The 14942-nt window shown below is 49.0% G+C and overlaps 1 protein-coding gene and 2 pseudogenes across 1 annotated transcript; 1 reads left to right on the forward strand and 2 right to left on the reverse strand.

Annotated features, from left to right (window-relative positions):
* Positions 1-711: 711 nt before the first annotated feature.
* Positions 712-888, reverse strand: LOC144116625 (U2 spliceosomal RNA; annotated as a pseudogene).
* Positions 889-2458: 1570 nt separating this feature from the next.
* Positions 2459-3796, reverse strand: LOC144131043 (uncharacterized; annotated as a pseudogene).
* A 5798-nt stretch (positions 3797-9594) lies between these two features.
* On the forward strand, positions 9595-14253 carry LOC144131205 (chitinase-3-like protein 1). Its single transcript, XM_077664442.1, has 5 exons — positions 9595-9795; positions 10462-10590; positions 12517-12734; positions 13532-13556; positions 14248-14253. Exons 1-5 carry the CDS (start codon positions 9595-9597, stop codon positions 14251-14253), a joined length of 579 nt encoding a protein of 192 aa, XP_077520568.1.
* The last annotated feature ends 689 nt before the right edge of the window (positions 14254-14942 follow it).

Raw genomic sequence — 14942 nt, forward strand, 5'->3', positions numbered from 1 at the left:
TCCAGACTTCGTGCGGCCCTCTGTTTCTCTGAGTCACCGCTGGGCATTCGGCAGACGGGCGCGCCTGACCCGAAATCGGCGGACGCCCTTTGTAGCAACCTACCGCACGCGGAGAGGGACTTCCGGTGGCGCGCCGAGTGGGGCATGCTCCCCACCAAAGACAGGCTCCACTCCTGGCGCTTGGTTCCAGACTCGCGCTGCATGAACTGTGCTCAGGCTGAGGCACAAACAAATATCCTTGAAGAGTGTGTTGTGGCTAGCACATTGAGCCGTTTAGATTCACGCGCTTTTTCCATCCCTGTGTCGCGCGAAGGAAAAATAAATAGCTGTTGTTTAGCTCTGGTTAAACCTGGAGTTACGCGATAGCTACAGCTGGCCGAGTGCAACTCGCTCAGTCGAATTGCAAAGTCAGTCTTTCGCCGCTGTGTTTAGCTTGGAGTTCCTTTTCCATCTTCGTCCCTAGACATGGATTCACCTTCTCCCCCTCTCCACTCCTCCCCCACTCGCTTTCGCCGGCGCGCCACGCCGCTGGCAGCTGCCACGGCAGCCATAGCGCCGCTTGCTTGCTTGCTGTTGTTGTCAGGAAAAATGTAGAGGAAAGTGCACAGGCCTGCCCACTATCTCTAGTTGAGCCACAATCGCTGCCACGTGCTGAAAGTAGGAGAGTTAAAGATAGGAGAGCAAAAAGTGATAGAAAAGACGCGCGCTTTTATGCCCCAGGCCGATACCGGAGGCAATGCAATACCAGGCCAACCTGTGGCAGAGGTGAAGCAAGCTTCAAGCACTCCGCCACATTTCCAAAAATGAGTTTAATATCTTGGGCCCAAATGGGACCCGTAGCAGATATTAAATCAGATATTAAATGCCAGCATAATGCTAGCTAGCAATGCTAGCATAATGTACGCGCGCGGCGCGCACACCAGCTGCGTGCTCTGTCCTCACTCCGCGCATGCGCACAACTGACGAGGCCGCCGGTGTCTGCTCTGCCGTCGGCACAGCGGCGAGCACACCAGCTGCGGGCTATGACGTCACTGCGCATGCGCACAGCTGGCAGACCAGTGGTGCCACGCTGACCTCGCGAAGTGGCTGGCGTATTGTAGCTATCGCTAAAAAACCGCGCGGGAAGTTCGAGCCTCTTGACGCGGCTCATCGGTCTGATCCTTTGGAAAAACAGGAATGCTGCCGTATAATTGCGCCAACCACGTCGGCTCATGTTCCTGATGGTAGCACGTCCATCTCTCGGTGATTTTATGGGGCTACCTAGATAGCCAACTCCTTACCCTTGGAGAGCAAAGCTTCCTCCGCACGTGGTTGATGCCACACATCAAACTCAGGAAGGGTGCCGTGTCACTAGGGGCAAGATATTAATCTATGCATTTGCTACACTTTAGGCGAACCCTTTCTCTCAATTGCCCTGTAGGTTTTTACAGCTAATCTTGTTTGGCTTGTGAAGTCACAGGCCTGCGTCTCTCCTTGTTTATGTGAGAGCTCAAAGGACCATTGACTGCGCAGAATTCAATATGCTCTGTGGCCGGGGCTCCCGCGGGAGTTTATTTCATTTTCTTTCCTTCATAATGTATGAATGAAGTCCATAAGATCTGCTTGCACAAAGTTGTGATTTTTGATTTCGAGACTTTTTCCTCCTGTACCGCACTACCTCTGCATGCCCCGTGTCCTCTGTTTGCTCGACTCTTATTTGAATCCTTGTAAGCTACGTATTCGTGTTTTTCAATAAATTTTCTTTATCTCTTATTTTATTCCATTACGTAACCACGTCAGTTACCGCGGCAATCACTAGGTTACGATTTGCCATTATAACGCATTACCCAGGGTTACAAAACGCGAGAAGTAGTCTCACGCTCTAAAATCACGGGCATTGGTCCGGCAGATGGTGCCCAGAAAGCAACCATGGAGGCTGGTGGGCCTGGGAGGTCTCGTGACCTTACAATGTCCTCACAGCCTGCCAACCAGATTGTTAGCAAACTGCCTACCGTGGCAGGTGGTAGTTAAATTAACTATTGGTTGCTCGGAAAGAGCAACCTATAGCGCACAAGGCTCAAGAACATGGAAGCGCCTGCCATCGTAGGGCAGTGGTGGATCGCTTAACCGCCGCACCACTGCGCCAGGAGGAGTATGAGGACTACCAGGAGTCTGTGAATGTAAAGTAGAGAATGACCGCTTGCATATATGGGAAGTAATCCATTACGCTTTCGCGTTACCTGTCTCTTCAATTTTTTGTTTTGCCGAAACAGATGGGCGCCTGGTTGCAGTTAAAAATTTGTAGCTGGCCATCAGTAACCGTCATAGATTCAGTACATGCTATGATTAACGCGACTAACTGATTGAAGCCCATGTTTATTCCACATTAGAATGCGCCGAAGGCGCTACGGTGGAAGGGAATGTTGTTAAGGAGAAGGGGTAAGGCTGCCTCCTTTTTATTAAAACTTCCTGGAGGCAGCTAAGTGGAGGCTGTGTGCCTCTCGAGAGCGTTGCGGAGCCGTTCGTCAACCAGCTACGCCTCAGAGTCATGGATGAACACGAGGAGTGCCCGCCAGAGCTCGATGGCACAATCTGGAGACGAGGTATCGGGGCAGGCCCAGGTCCAAATAGAAGAAGTCCACGGCTCCTGCTTAAACGTGGCCAGCACTCGAAGGCGAGGTGGTGTGTACAGAGGACATTCCCAGAACAGGTAGTTCATATTCGCACCGCAGTTGCACCTCGACCAGGAACCAGATACAGGTGGCATCCTGCCGTCCCAATGAAAACGGTCCACCAAGATAGGATTAAGAATGGTGCCTGTTTGAATCCGCCGCAGCAGGACCGATTCTCTTCGCGTGAATACCACCAGAGCAAGCGCAGGTATAGAGAGGGGGTTGCCCACAGCAGTGAGGAAGGCGGCGCAAAGTGGTTTCGTCACAGGCCTCTCCGCGATCAGATCTGCTACCTCAGGTGTGGTAGCGACGGAACGAGGAGTATCAGATGCGAGAGAGATCAGCGCGTGCTATACTCTATGAGCCTTCTCGTTTCCATGGATACCGAAGTGCGCGGAAAGTGCGAAGTGCGCATGTTACCGAATGGATGATTACATGCTGACCGCGTTCGCGAAGCAGGCATGCGTTATGCCTTATGTTCTGCATTATAGGGTCCATATAAAGAACGCTGGCGCATGCCCGGTAGGCAGCTTGAGAGTACGTGCACAGACGACGGTGAATGGGTTCAGTTTCAGAAGAAAGTGCGAAAGCCGACTGCAAATAGTCTGAAATGGCCATTAGTTTGGCTCAGCTACTAGACTGCGCTCCTGCCGATGTATGGAGGGGGGGGGGGGATCGGCCCTTATTCTCTGTTGTCTGGTCGTACCACGCAGTCGCATAGCAAGTGTGGCTGCTGCCGTCTGCAGGAAGTGCAGCGTCCGTGTACAGAACACGTTCAGTTGAGGGGAGTGAGCGCCGCGCCGCATTCGCAGATGCGCATCGATATGTAGTGGAAGTGGCTTCCCTTCAGTGAGTGGCGTGGTTTCCTGCTGTGGCGTCTTGCTCGGCAAAGTGGGAAATGTGTGTACATGGTGCCTGAGGATCCGCCTGCGTTTGTGCCGCGAAGTCGCGTTTGGTGCGTGTGCGTGCGCATGTCGAGGAGCTCTGAACGGTCATTGAGCTTGCTGAAGCTCTTGAGCGCATCAAGGCGTGTGTACCCCGAAAGTCCTGTGACAATGTAACTGGCCTCATTAAGTAAGCAGTCAAGCGCGACACTCCGTACAGTTAACAGGATGATATGGCAGCCCGTACGTGATGCGGCGACGAGAAAAAGTATTGTTGTGTTTAATGGCACGTTGTCAGCTATGGCCATCATGCGCCAAGCACAAGGTATAGAAAATTTTTCTGCAGAACTTTATAAAATTTGCAAAAAGTGATTGGTGGTGTAGACGGCCTAAAATGTTTGTTTTTCTACCTAGTGATGCCAAAGAAAAGACAAAGCTTTAACGAAAGTCGAGTAACCTCTGCAACTATCATTGCATGTGCAAGGACGTTGAGGCTCCCAACCAATCGAATAAAGACCACAGCCTTCTTCTCAGAAATGAGAAAACAGCTGAGGTGTGGTTAAAAATGTCTCTTCTTATAAATTACTCAATATTATCAGATCTACAATTTGTTGAAAACTGCTGTCTTTAAAAACATAAAAATATGTGAAATGTGAGCAAGTGCATCTTCACCTAAGAGTGGAATTTCACCTAAGGGTGAAATTGCCTGTGTTCAGTGTAAAAAACTTCAAAATACATTTTCCTCAGTGTTCCAAGTTTTCTACATGAAAATAAAACATGGTTTATTGTTAGCTCATCTTCGCATAATTCACATTTGGGCTTCTCTTATTTCGTCAGTAGGAAATTATGTGTTAGATGTGTGGGTGTTATACGGACACGGCAGATAATCACTTCCTTGAAACGCTCTCAGCGGGTGCAGGACTTCCATTCTCATAAAACTGGTTTTACAAAGTGTATATTGTAATTCGTTTCATTGTCCCAAGCGGACTGCCATTTTTTGCTTTTTTTACAATTTACCGAGTTCATGCAATCCTTAAAGAGAATATTTTCTTTTTTATTTGCTTGCCACGAGCCTTTGAAGCGCAGAGTTCTGCTCTCTCGTTGTGTCAATTCCGAGATGACTCGGCACCCAGCAAAGTTTTATATTTTTTCCTTGAGCTATGACTTTTGTTATGTTGTGTATGATGTCACCGTGCATCGGAGTGATTGCATTTGTTAGAGTGGAGAGCGGCAAGTAAACTGAGAGAGTGTGTGTAAATAATACGGTTTCTGAGGTTCTCATTCAGTATTTTTCTTGAACTATGACTTTTGTTATGTTGTGTATGATGCCACCGATCATCCTTCTCTTCATAAGCACATCATTTAATACTATACTTGCCAAATGTCTCATTGTTTGTACACCATGAAGTTACATTGAATGGCACTGAGACAAAAGTAAAAAGAAAGGAAATCAGAGCTAATGCGACAGTGCAAAGCAGACGTTCAGAAGAAAAGCCGTGCGCGTTGTTGCGCTAATTAAGGATTGGCCGGCAGCGTTCTGAAGGTCACACGTTCCCCTATGAAATGGAAACGGCCAAAAACCATATTTATATTTGGCTATGAGGCCTTAGCATGCCTGAAATGTCATCATAACACGTAGGAATGTAAATTAACTATGCTTTATATAAACTGCTGCAATATACTGGAAATCGAAGCCATGACCCATGGGTTGCAAGCCAGATACGCTACCCCTAGGCCAAAGAGGCACTTTCGTTCTACTTGGTTAAGGAAAGAGTTCGAGTGTCTTCATGTGTTTCACGTGTTCTAGTGTGCCTGCTTAAGCATGCTAATGAGTATGTGTGATTAGAAAGAGGCGTTAATTACGAAAGATTGCAGCAAATACCCATTAACGCTGTGGCGTCATACCCTTAAGGGATAGCTTTAGCGTCACCCTATTTTTAGCACGTTGCCTACAAGGTCCATTCGGCGGTGCCAGTTTCCTAATTACTAATAATTTTGCGACGACTGAGTGTCACTGGGTCGGACGCGCCAAGGCAGAATGATAGCTTCGCCTTACGGCACTTGGACAAGACTTGTCGCAGTAGCGGAAATACTGATGTCCGAAACCACAAAATCCGCACCAGCGCTGGTAGCGCCAGTTTTAGACGTGTTCGCTATGCGTGCTTCTCATTCGAAACTTCCAGCATAGAGTTCGATTAACAACACACACATATACCTGATCAGATGTTTAGGGGAATCCACCAAGGTGGAGTATATTTGTAATAAGGGTGCATTACTCACTGGCATCCACCCATGCACAGCCATACGACTACAAAGAAAAGCTATACAGCGTTCTCAGGAACTTCGCGGTTGAAGAAAAATTCGTCCTGGTCCAGGGTACGAACCCGGGACCACAAATTAAGCGGAGAGTCACTCTATTACTGCCGTTTCGAGCATGTCGAATCCCCCCGTCCCCCTCTTTCGCTACCTCTTGCTCGCGCCTCCGCTTCGGTCCTTCCCCAGTGCTTCCTACTGCACCACTACTCCTGGCTGGCAGAAGTGATGACGGAGAAACGTTTCCTCCTGCTTACAACCTTAGCAGACAGGATGCCGAGCCACCGAGTTACAGCCAGCGTCTGCAGCTCAAGTCGCCGGATCTTATCGCACTCTTTTGTGGCATAAGAAGTTTTCGGAGCATACAATGCCTGGTCACATAGCATCTCCAAGCCGAGTGCCACAACTAGGCTTCCTGTAGACAAAAGCACACAAAACCAAAAAGCACGCATATAAAGAAGCATAAACGCAGCCAACTGTTCTCCAGTTTCTGTTTTGGCATGCTAGAAACACGATGCTATTCAACTACCCCACAATAACAATGATGCTTGCACTGCACGCCTGATTTTACAAATCTTACAATGATGATACAGCTCTCGACAAATCAGTCGCACGCTAACACAACTAAAGTTCTAGCAGCGATGAGAAACTATAATTAATATGATTTAACTTTTAGAACGAGTACAAACTTTCCTTTCCTTTATTGATCCATCTTTTTCGACGTTCCCATCGTAGCGCTTCTTGACGTCATCCGGGAGTTTGCGCCATGTTTCGTCCGAGAAGTATGCAGGCTTCCAGCGATAGTATTCTCCGGTGGGCACTTCTGATAACAAAATCAATAGAAACGGAAGAGCATTGATAAATGTCGCACACGAGATTAAGTGTTTCCTTACATTGCAAGAAATACGCGCGCAATGCGGCCCTGATGATAAGCCGTGCCACTGCTTCCTGGCAGCTACAGCTTCTCAGTCAACAGTGAACCTATGCTGCTGCAGTGAAGCAGGGTAGAGTCCGAGCGGGAATCTCTATTGAATATCCAACCACATGCAGCCTTTCTCGCATGCAACACTCCTGTGCGCATATATCGCTATGCATGACCCAATCCTTTAAAGGACACGAGCTCACATGACAGTTCCCGCAATGAAGACGACAGCAGCACGGTAAGGGGTTGCCTGAGGAGAAGAGGTTACGAACAGAGGAAAGCCGTTTTAATCGCGGGCACCTGCGTCTACCCTGTGGTAGTTTGACGGAGAAAAGTGTTGAAAATTGGAGCGCCACAATATCTGGGAAACTCAAAAACCATGCACACCTTAGGACGTATGTGCTGGTAACGCTTTCACCAGTCATCTTTCAAGTGGCTGCTGTCGACACTCAAAAATGTGGAGCGTAAATGGCATCAACTGGATCTAACTGCAATGATGTAAATTTCAGACATAAAGTATACCTGCTGTGCACTGTTTACAGCTAAGGAAGCTCTTTTGATGCATGAAGTGTGCATTGTTATAAATCAACAGGCCTCGTGGAGAGAATAGTAATTCTAGACCTCACTCTTCTGAAAATTCGGACTTACACAGACGCTACAAAAGCCCCTGTACGGAGATTAAAAGCAGACCCCATGTGCTCTAAAATTTGGACAAAGGCTGCACCGGTAACGGCGCCACATCGCCACCATTACTTCTCCACCTGCTTGCTCGCTTCCGCGCCGGTTTCTGCTGCAATTCATCGTTTAGATTGAATACATTTCAAACCTAGCGCTCGCCTTATTCGGCTCGAGCGCCGATGCCCTAGCCCCGCCTGTAGGAACCAAGTGTAGTCTCTCACATATCTAATGTGTGGTGCATGTCTGTAGCATTCCTTATAAGCTCATGCCGAACACAACCAAGGGAGGAGACACGGAGAGGACAAGAGAAACAAGTGTCCCGCCTTTGCCACACGCCGCGAGCTACCGGTAGCAGCTTTTCCGGCAAGCAGACAAAGCTATGATGTCGATGATTACAATGGCTATTAATGTCAATAAATATCATGAAGATAACAGTACTGCTGGATCATGATGGCGTGTATTGATAGATGAGTGCTTGTGCAAAGGGGCTCAGAATGCGATTTCGCAGCGATAGCTCTTAGTGCCAATTCTCTCGTTTCGTGGCATGCAGATGTGTCCTCACAGCAAGACATATGAAATCATTTATAGAGCGGCAATACTGTTAGAGGCGCGACAGGCGACATCAGGGTCGATATAAAGGCAAGCTTTAACTGCGCATCGTCTAATGTTATCGACATGCTTCCATGCTCCTCTTGTCCGAAACAATATATCGGGTAAACCGGGCAATCAATGAGCGCCAGAATAAATGTCATCGAGCTGACAGCAAGGAGCCTACAGAAGGCAAAGGCTGAACAATTTATTCATCATCATCATCAGCCTGACTACACCCACTGCAGGGCAAAGGCATCTCCCACGTCTCTCCAATTAACCCTGCCCTTTCCCAGCTTCATCCACACTTTGCCTGCAAAATTCTTAAACTCATCCCTCCATCTAACCTTCTGCCGCCCCCTGCTACGCTTACTTTCTCTTCAAATCCACACCGTCATCCTTAAGAACCGGCGGTTATCTTGCCTGAACCGCGCCGTAAGAGAAGCGATAAAAGAGGGACTGCCAGAAAAAAAGAAGGGAGAGGTGCCGTAGTGGAGGGCTCCGGAATAATTACGACCACCTGGGATTTTTAACGGGAAAGGAGGGGCTGACAGAGGAAAGGAAGGAAAAGATTGGTAGTGAAGGACTCCGGAATATTTTCGACAACCTGGAATCTAACGCGCACTGACATCGCGTTTGCCTCGCCGTGATGGCTCAGGGGTTAGGGCACTTGACTACTGATCCGGAGTTCCCAGGTCCGATCTCGACCGCGGCGGCCGCGTTTCGATGGAGGCAAGACGCAAGGCGCCCGTGTGCTGTGTGATTTCGGTGCACGAAAAGAAAGAGCACGCGTCTGTCGACTGGTTCCAACTGGGGCACTAGCACTGCTACAATAGTGCGGTCGAGCGGCTGGCAAGAAATCGAAGCAGCCACTGTGCAATACAGTTTAAGCGTCAGAGGCATCTCTGGGAGTCCAATGTGCGCTCATCCATACTGCAGTGCCATAATCACCACAGGCGAAAAACAGGATACGTTTCAACTGTTTTTTGTTCGCCTTACATACCTTCCAAGCGACACGAACAGATTAGTCGAGGAACAAATTTTGTTTCAGCTGTGGATGCCTGATTTCCGGTTTCACACGGATTATTAATGCGTTACTGCAAACGGAAAGGGCGAGCGATGTCCGTCATATAGTAAGTGGCAGGTGGCCCATCCGCCACATCGCTTAGCCCAGAAATTCTGTGCAAGCGCAGGTTTAAAGGATTGCACCTACGCACTTTCCGCCCTGGTGGTTTAGTGGATAGAGTGCCCGGCTAATGAGCCGGATTTCCCGGGTTCGAACCAGACCGCGGTGGCCACGTTTCGATGGAGGCGGGACGCAAAGGTGCCCGTGTGCTGTGCGATTTCGGTGCACGTCAAAGATACTCAGGTGGTCGTAATTATTCTGGAGACCTCTACTACGGCACCTCTTTCTTCCTTTGTTCTTTCACTCCGACTTTTATTCCTTCCCTTACGGCGCGGTTCCGGGGTCCACCGAGATATGCGAGACAATCACTGTGCCATTTCTTTTACTGAAAGACCAATTTTCAATTTTACCCACGCACTGATCGAACGTAGCATGCATGACGCGCAGGTGGAGGCGAGCGAGGCGTTCCTCGGCGAGCTACGCTCCCGGAAGCGCGTAGCCCTGGAGTTGTCGCTGTTCGGCTACGCCTACAGGCTACGCAACACTGGGAGCTACGAGCTGCGAGCCAGCGTCCGTGGACCCGCGCCCCCGAGACCGTTCATCGACGAGCGCGGGCTTCTCGTCTATTTCGAGGTGCTTATGTCACGTCTTTTCTACGCAGCCACCGATCCTGGTCGTCGCCTTGGCCACTGATCGCTTCTTCGCACGTTTCACAATACCACCGCAAATGGCACTTATCATCGATAGATATACAACTGAACCTCGTTTTAACGAAGTGGTTCTTCATAGCCCATATTGACCGCGCTCCCAAGGAGAATCGGCAGTGCTTAGTTGTATTCAATTTTTCGCTATAAACCGTTTCGTCATAACAAGGTTCGACTGTCACTTTCTAAAATGGCCGTAGAGGATCTGTGTCCAGGAGGGTTTCGTTTCGTCCGGTCTATAATTCGGCTAAGATGCGTGCGCAACGGTAGTTTTCCTTGCACTGTCAATTCTAGGGCTGATATAGCCTGCCTTATGGCAAAGTCACTTCTCTTCACTATGTAGAGAGCATAGGAGAGGTGAATATGTTAAAGCGTTGTCGTTGTTAACGCCGCCATGCTTGCTTAGCCATATTATCCGTGCGGTTGGAATTACCGTAGTTAGCGTGCTTACCGTACGGCGCGGTGCTAAACACTGTATTACCAGATGCAACCATAATAAACGTGCTACAGTTACACACACTCACGGCGCTTTTGCACAATGTCTATGCACACAAGATGCCGACTGACCACGTGCATGCGGTGCACGCGTGCGCAGATCTGCCTCGAATTCAGCTCCGACCTATCGGTGCCACTGTACAACAAGGGAGCCGACTGCAAGATCGCCGTCAACCGGGACAAAGGACAGTGGATTGGCTACGACAACAATGCCACCATTCTCAACAACGTCTGTGCGCGTATCCTATCTCGCAATGTTTCTGATTTGCGAAGCGTCGCACTCAATCTACTGCTTGCCTGTAAAACATATCCGTGAAGCACGCCTTGAAAATCAGGGCGGCGCATGCATCAGCACATTCCGGAGCGGTGGCTTGCACTCACGTCACAGGTAGTGGCCGCCGTGCTTGAGACCACGTGTACAGCGAAAACCTACACAATTCTTCCCTTATCGTCACCTGCATTCTGTAACCTATACCCCGTGCTCTTTACCCCTGTCTTGTTATTGTAGCATCTGAAGTTCCGCAACGCAGAATTACGGCCATAAAGCTTTCGCGGACGTATGCTGGAGCAGCTGTTCAGGAGTGGAATTACCCTCACGCACTATTGCGATATGCTTAAGCTGGGTATAGACAAAGTTATGTTGTCACGTCGTCTCTCACATGACCAATGCATTGCTGACACGTTGATGCCACATCTCATAACTGAAAGCGCAAGTCACTGTGCTGCGTTCACGGCCTGAAGGTACGTTTCTGAGTTATACGAGCTTTAAAGTAAGTCCCAAACTCTATACTATCAGCCATGAAAAGAAGGAAGCTGAGGTGGAAACACAAATAAAACCAACATATTACCTCCTGGAGAGTAAATACAAGCGAGGTTGATTAAGATTTCAGCAAAAAGTTTTCGCACCTTCGAAATTAATAACAGGAGCCAGCATTGAGCTTCCCCTGGCTAGCAGCTTCTTACAGTGCTGTTTGTGGCTCAGTTGTCTTGTTTGCGTCTCATTTCTTGCTACGAGGGACACTGCAGTGGAAGGCTCCATAAATTCAGGCACCCTGGGGTTCTTTAACGCGGCCCCCAGTCGCACAGCAGACGGTTTACAGCGAGAGCTGTCGGTAAAAAGACCACCAAAAAAATGGCGTCGTGCGCCGTCCACACCGTTAACCACTGCGGAAGAAAGAGAGGCACACCACCTTCCGCGCTCGAGGCGGCTGGCGAGACGCGCTTTGAAAGTTTGCGGGAGAGGAGAAACGGCGCGTCAAGAACAAGCACTTCAGAAGATAGAAGCGAGAAAGAGAGCGCTGTCGCCACTGCACGGGAGTAAAACAGACCGGAGACATTTCCAATCATTACAGTGACCGCAGTGGTGTGCTGTTCGTAGCGGAAGAACCGGTGTTAATGTGGAATGAGGTAAACGCACGGTACGATCGACAGCGCATTCAAAGCAGCTGTGGGGGTGTAAAAACACTTCATGACAAATGAAGGTCATGCACACGTTAAGTTGTACTAGTTACACACACCATTTAAAGAATTGCCGTTTACGCTGAGCTGCGAAAATTTGGACACCTAATCGTTATAAGCTGTGACAATGCGGGAACATAAGAACCTCACTGTGAGGTGCCATGCATGACTTTGCACCTGCCAGCCGTGGCATATGACAAGGTTCTTCCAACAGCGGTCATCTTGCTGACTTTCTCACCTCTCCCCAGGAAAAGGAGAGGGTGATGCTCATTTCTGCACTGCCGTCTGCCAACAGTGGCATGCCGCAGCTGTCTCTTCTATGTTCTTGGCAGGTGGCTCTAGCATATGCTAAGCTGCCAGTTTTTACCTTGCTGGTCGCAAGGTGTGACACCATTGGCGAGTGCGGGGACATGGGACTCTTATGCTATCCATAAAAACGCTAAACGCAGCGGTAGCTAAACTTTGCACATGGCCAGTAAAACCACGTGCAAGCACCACATGCGCGAAACGGGCTAACAGCTGCCACAGAGTTTAGCGTTTCTCACCTTCATTTAAATGCGGTCGACACAGCTGGATTCAAAATCGCAACCTTGGGCTCAGCAGCCGAGGCCAAAGTGAGTGAGCCGTCGGACGGGTACGCCTTCCGGGTTTGTGTTTACGCCTGCAAGGCAGTTAATGGTCGACAAATACCGCGCAGGTGCTGTTCGCCAAGCGAATGCGTATGGGCAGTATCGCCGTGGTGACCGTTGACATGGACGACTACAACGGCAACTGCGGCCAGCGCAATGTGCTGCTGGGACAGCTGCACAACGCGCTCAACGAACTGGACCGGCCCATCAAGAGGCTATCGGCGAACCTCAGCCCGTCTGAGTCAGCGTCGTCGTCAACGACCGCACCCGCCGCGGTGGCTCAGTGGTTAGGGCGCTCGACTACTGATCTGGAGTTCCCGGGTTCGAACCCGACCGCGGCGGCTGCGTTTTTATGGAGGAAAAACGCTAAGGCGCCCGTGAGCTGTGCGATGTCAGTGCACGTTAAAGATCCCCAGGTGGTCGAAATTATTCCGGAGCCCTCCACTACGGCACCTAATTCTTCCTTTCTTCTTTCACTCCCTCTCTTATCCCTCCCCTTACGTCGCGGTTCAGGTGTCCAACGATATATGAGACAGATACTGCGCCATTTCCTTTCCCCAAAAAACCAATTATTATTATTATTATCAACGACCGCCGCGTCCCAGAGGACTGCTGCTACGCCGAGCACCCAGATGATTCCGGTTAGGCCCAGAGGGCACATGACAATCGCTGGGTTCAGCGACCGCGAGAAGCGTTCACACTGCACAGGGATTCATTCAACTGCATAGGGCCTCGCTTACATCGTGGGCCAAGATTGAATAAATACCATGTGGATGTAAAATAAAAGTTTTACATTGAAGGCAAGATGCATGTCGGTCTTTGTAGTATGCTGGCGTGTTTGAATGTATCCAGAGACGATTCATACAGCAAAAGCTGTCTGAGCAGATGAACAAAGAGATTTTACACCCGTGCACATTGTAATAACGAGTACTTTTCTTCACTGACGGCAGACGAGAAGGGTCTGCTAGCAGATGGGGGAAGGCTACTGGCCACTGCCTTTTTATGCGCCCAAAATAGACAGTCGGTTGTGAGGCAGATGTATTGGTGTACTCCAGACTGTTTTGACCATATGGGGTTTTGCAGTGTGCACGGAAATATAAGAATACAGGTGCGTTTAACGCGATAGCTTTAGGGAGTTCATGTGGCAGAACATTCGACGTCGGCATCGGCCACAGTAAGCGAAAAATCCCCAGAGAAGCAACTTAGAAGGTGGGTGGGCCAGCTAAGTCATGTCACCTTGTGGCGGCATCACAACATGCCCACAGGATTGTGCACAAACTGCCCACCGTGGCAATTATATTAATTATTGGTCGAGAGAGGCTGCTGAGAAGAGCAACCTGGATCGCACATATCCCACCAGTGGCAGCATCGGCCTTCACAGGTTAGTGGCGCATTGCGTAACCGCTGCCCCACTGCGCCAGGAGTGGTATGAGTACTCCCAGGGTTCTATGAATGCTAAGTACAGGATGCCCAGTTTTGTATATATGGGGCATTGATCCATTAGCTTGCGCATTATACCTTTATGGTGAGGCTTGAGTGCCCCCCGGTTTTTGAATATATTGTTGCCTCATTTGAAATATGGTTATTGCAGCTGGGATATAACTCTCAAACATTGCCGCAGTGGTCAGATACTACAGCAACCAAAACCTATGATCATACATGAGAACCTTCAACAGTATTTATTATACTTGCAACAGAAGTTGCCATCGATACTCTGATGGCAGTATCATGTGCAGGTTGGTTTGCATCCGCCATGTTACAGCATGTTGCATCGCTTAGCATTTATGTGCACCACGCAGGAATGAACAGGAGCGCTATATGCACTGTTAACATGCGCAATGCTCAAAGTAGACAATGGACCAAGCACCATGTTCATGTTCCGAAATGAGATACCGTAAACAAGTCATTTTTCTCAAGGTTAATATTTCACACATTCAGGCAAACTCACGATACCGGAATATTTCGAGAGTGCTAAATTTTGGAAAGGATAAGTGAGAAGCTCCTTAGTGCTCCGTTTTACCACATTATTCACGGCAGCAATTTTTTGCAATGTGCTGTTTATGTGATTCTGGACAAAACGAGAAAATTAGGCATTCACAGAAATTAAAGGTGCACAATATAGGAATCTGAACTCGTCTTTTTATCACGGGAACTCTATCTACACATCCCGGGCATTCTTAGAAACTTTGATCGGATTAAGCGTCCCGGCTCCCCCCTTTTTTTGATCTTAACGCGCTAAGTAGGCGGAGTTAACCAACGCGTCGAGTGCCTTTGAGTGAGTACAGTGGCAGCTCACTTTCGCTTTTATTTAGTTTTTATGTTTTTGTGAATAAACAGTTTAAGTCACAGACAATATACCCGAAAATTAGGCCCGCGGAAATAAAGATACACGTGGACTCTGATTTACGTATCACTCCACTAATGCCAGAGAGACAAGCCGCCGCGGACTCGACGCGTTAGTTGACTCCTCCTCCCTACCGCGTTGAGTTCAAAA

Source organism: Amblyomma americanum, chromosome 1 (assembly GCF_052857255.1).
Source record: "Amblyomma americanum isolate KBUSLIRL-KWMA chromosome 1, ASM5285725v1, whole genome shotgun sequence".
In the NCBI taxonomy this organism is placed as follows: domain Eukaryota; kingdom Metazoa; phylum Arthropoda; class Arachnida; order Ixodida; family Ixodidae; genus Amblyomma; species Amblyomma americanum.

Bases quoted from the DNA above. Each gene is read 5' to 3' on its own strand.
- LOC144131205 (XM_077664442.1), top strand. From the start codon at position 9,595: ATGCATGACGCGCAGGTGGAGGCGAGCGAGGCGTTCCTCGGCGAGCTA. The intron at 10,591-12,516 runs GTCTGTGCGCGT...AATACCGCGCAG, and splicing joins ATGCCACCATTCTCAACAAC to GTGCTGTTCGCCAAGCGAAT. The intron at 12,735-13,531 runs GTTAGGGCGCTC...GGGGTTTTGCAG, and splicing joins CCCGCCGCGGTGGCTCAGTG to TGTGCACGGAAATATAAGAA.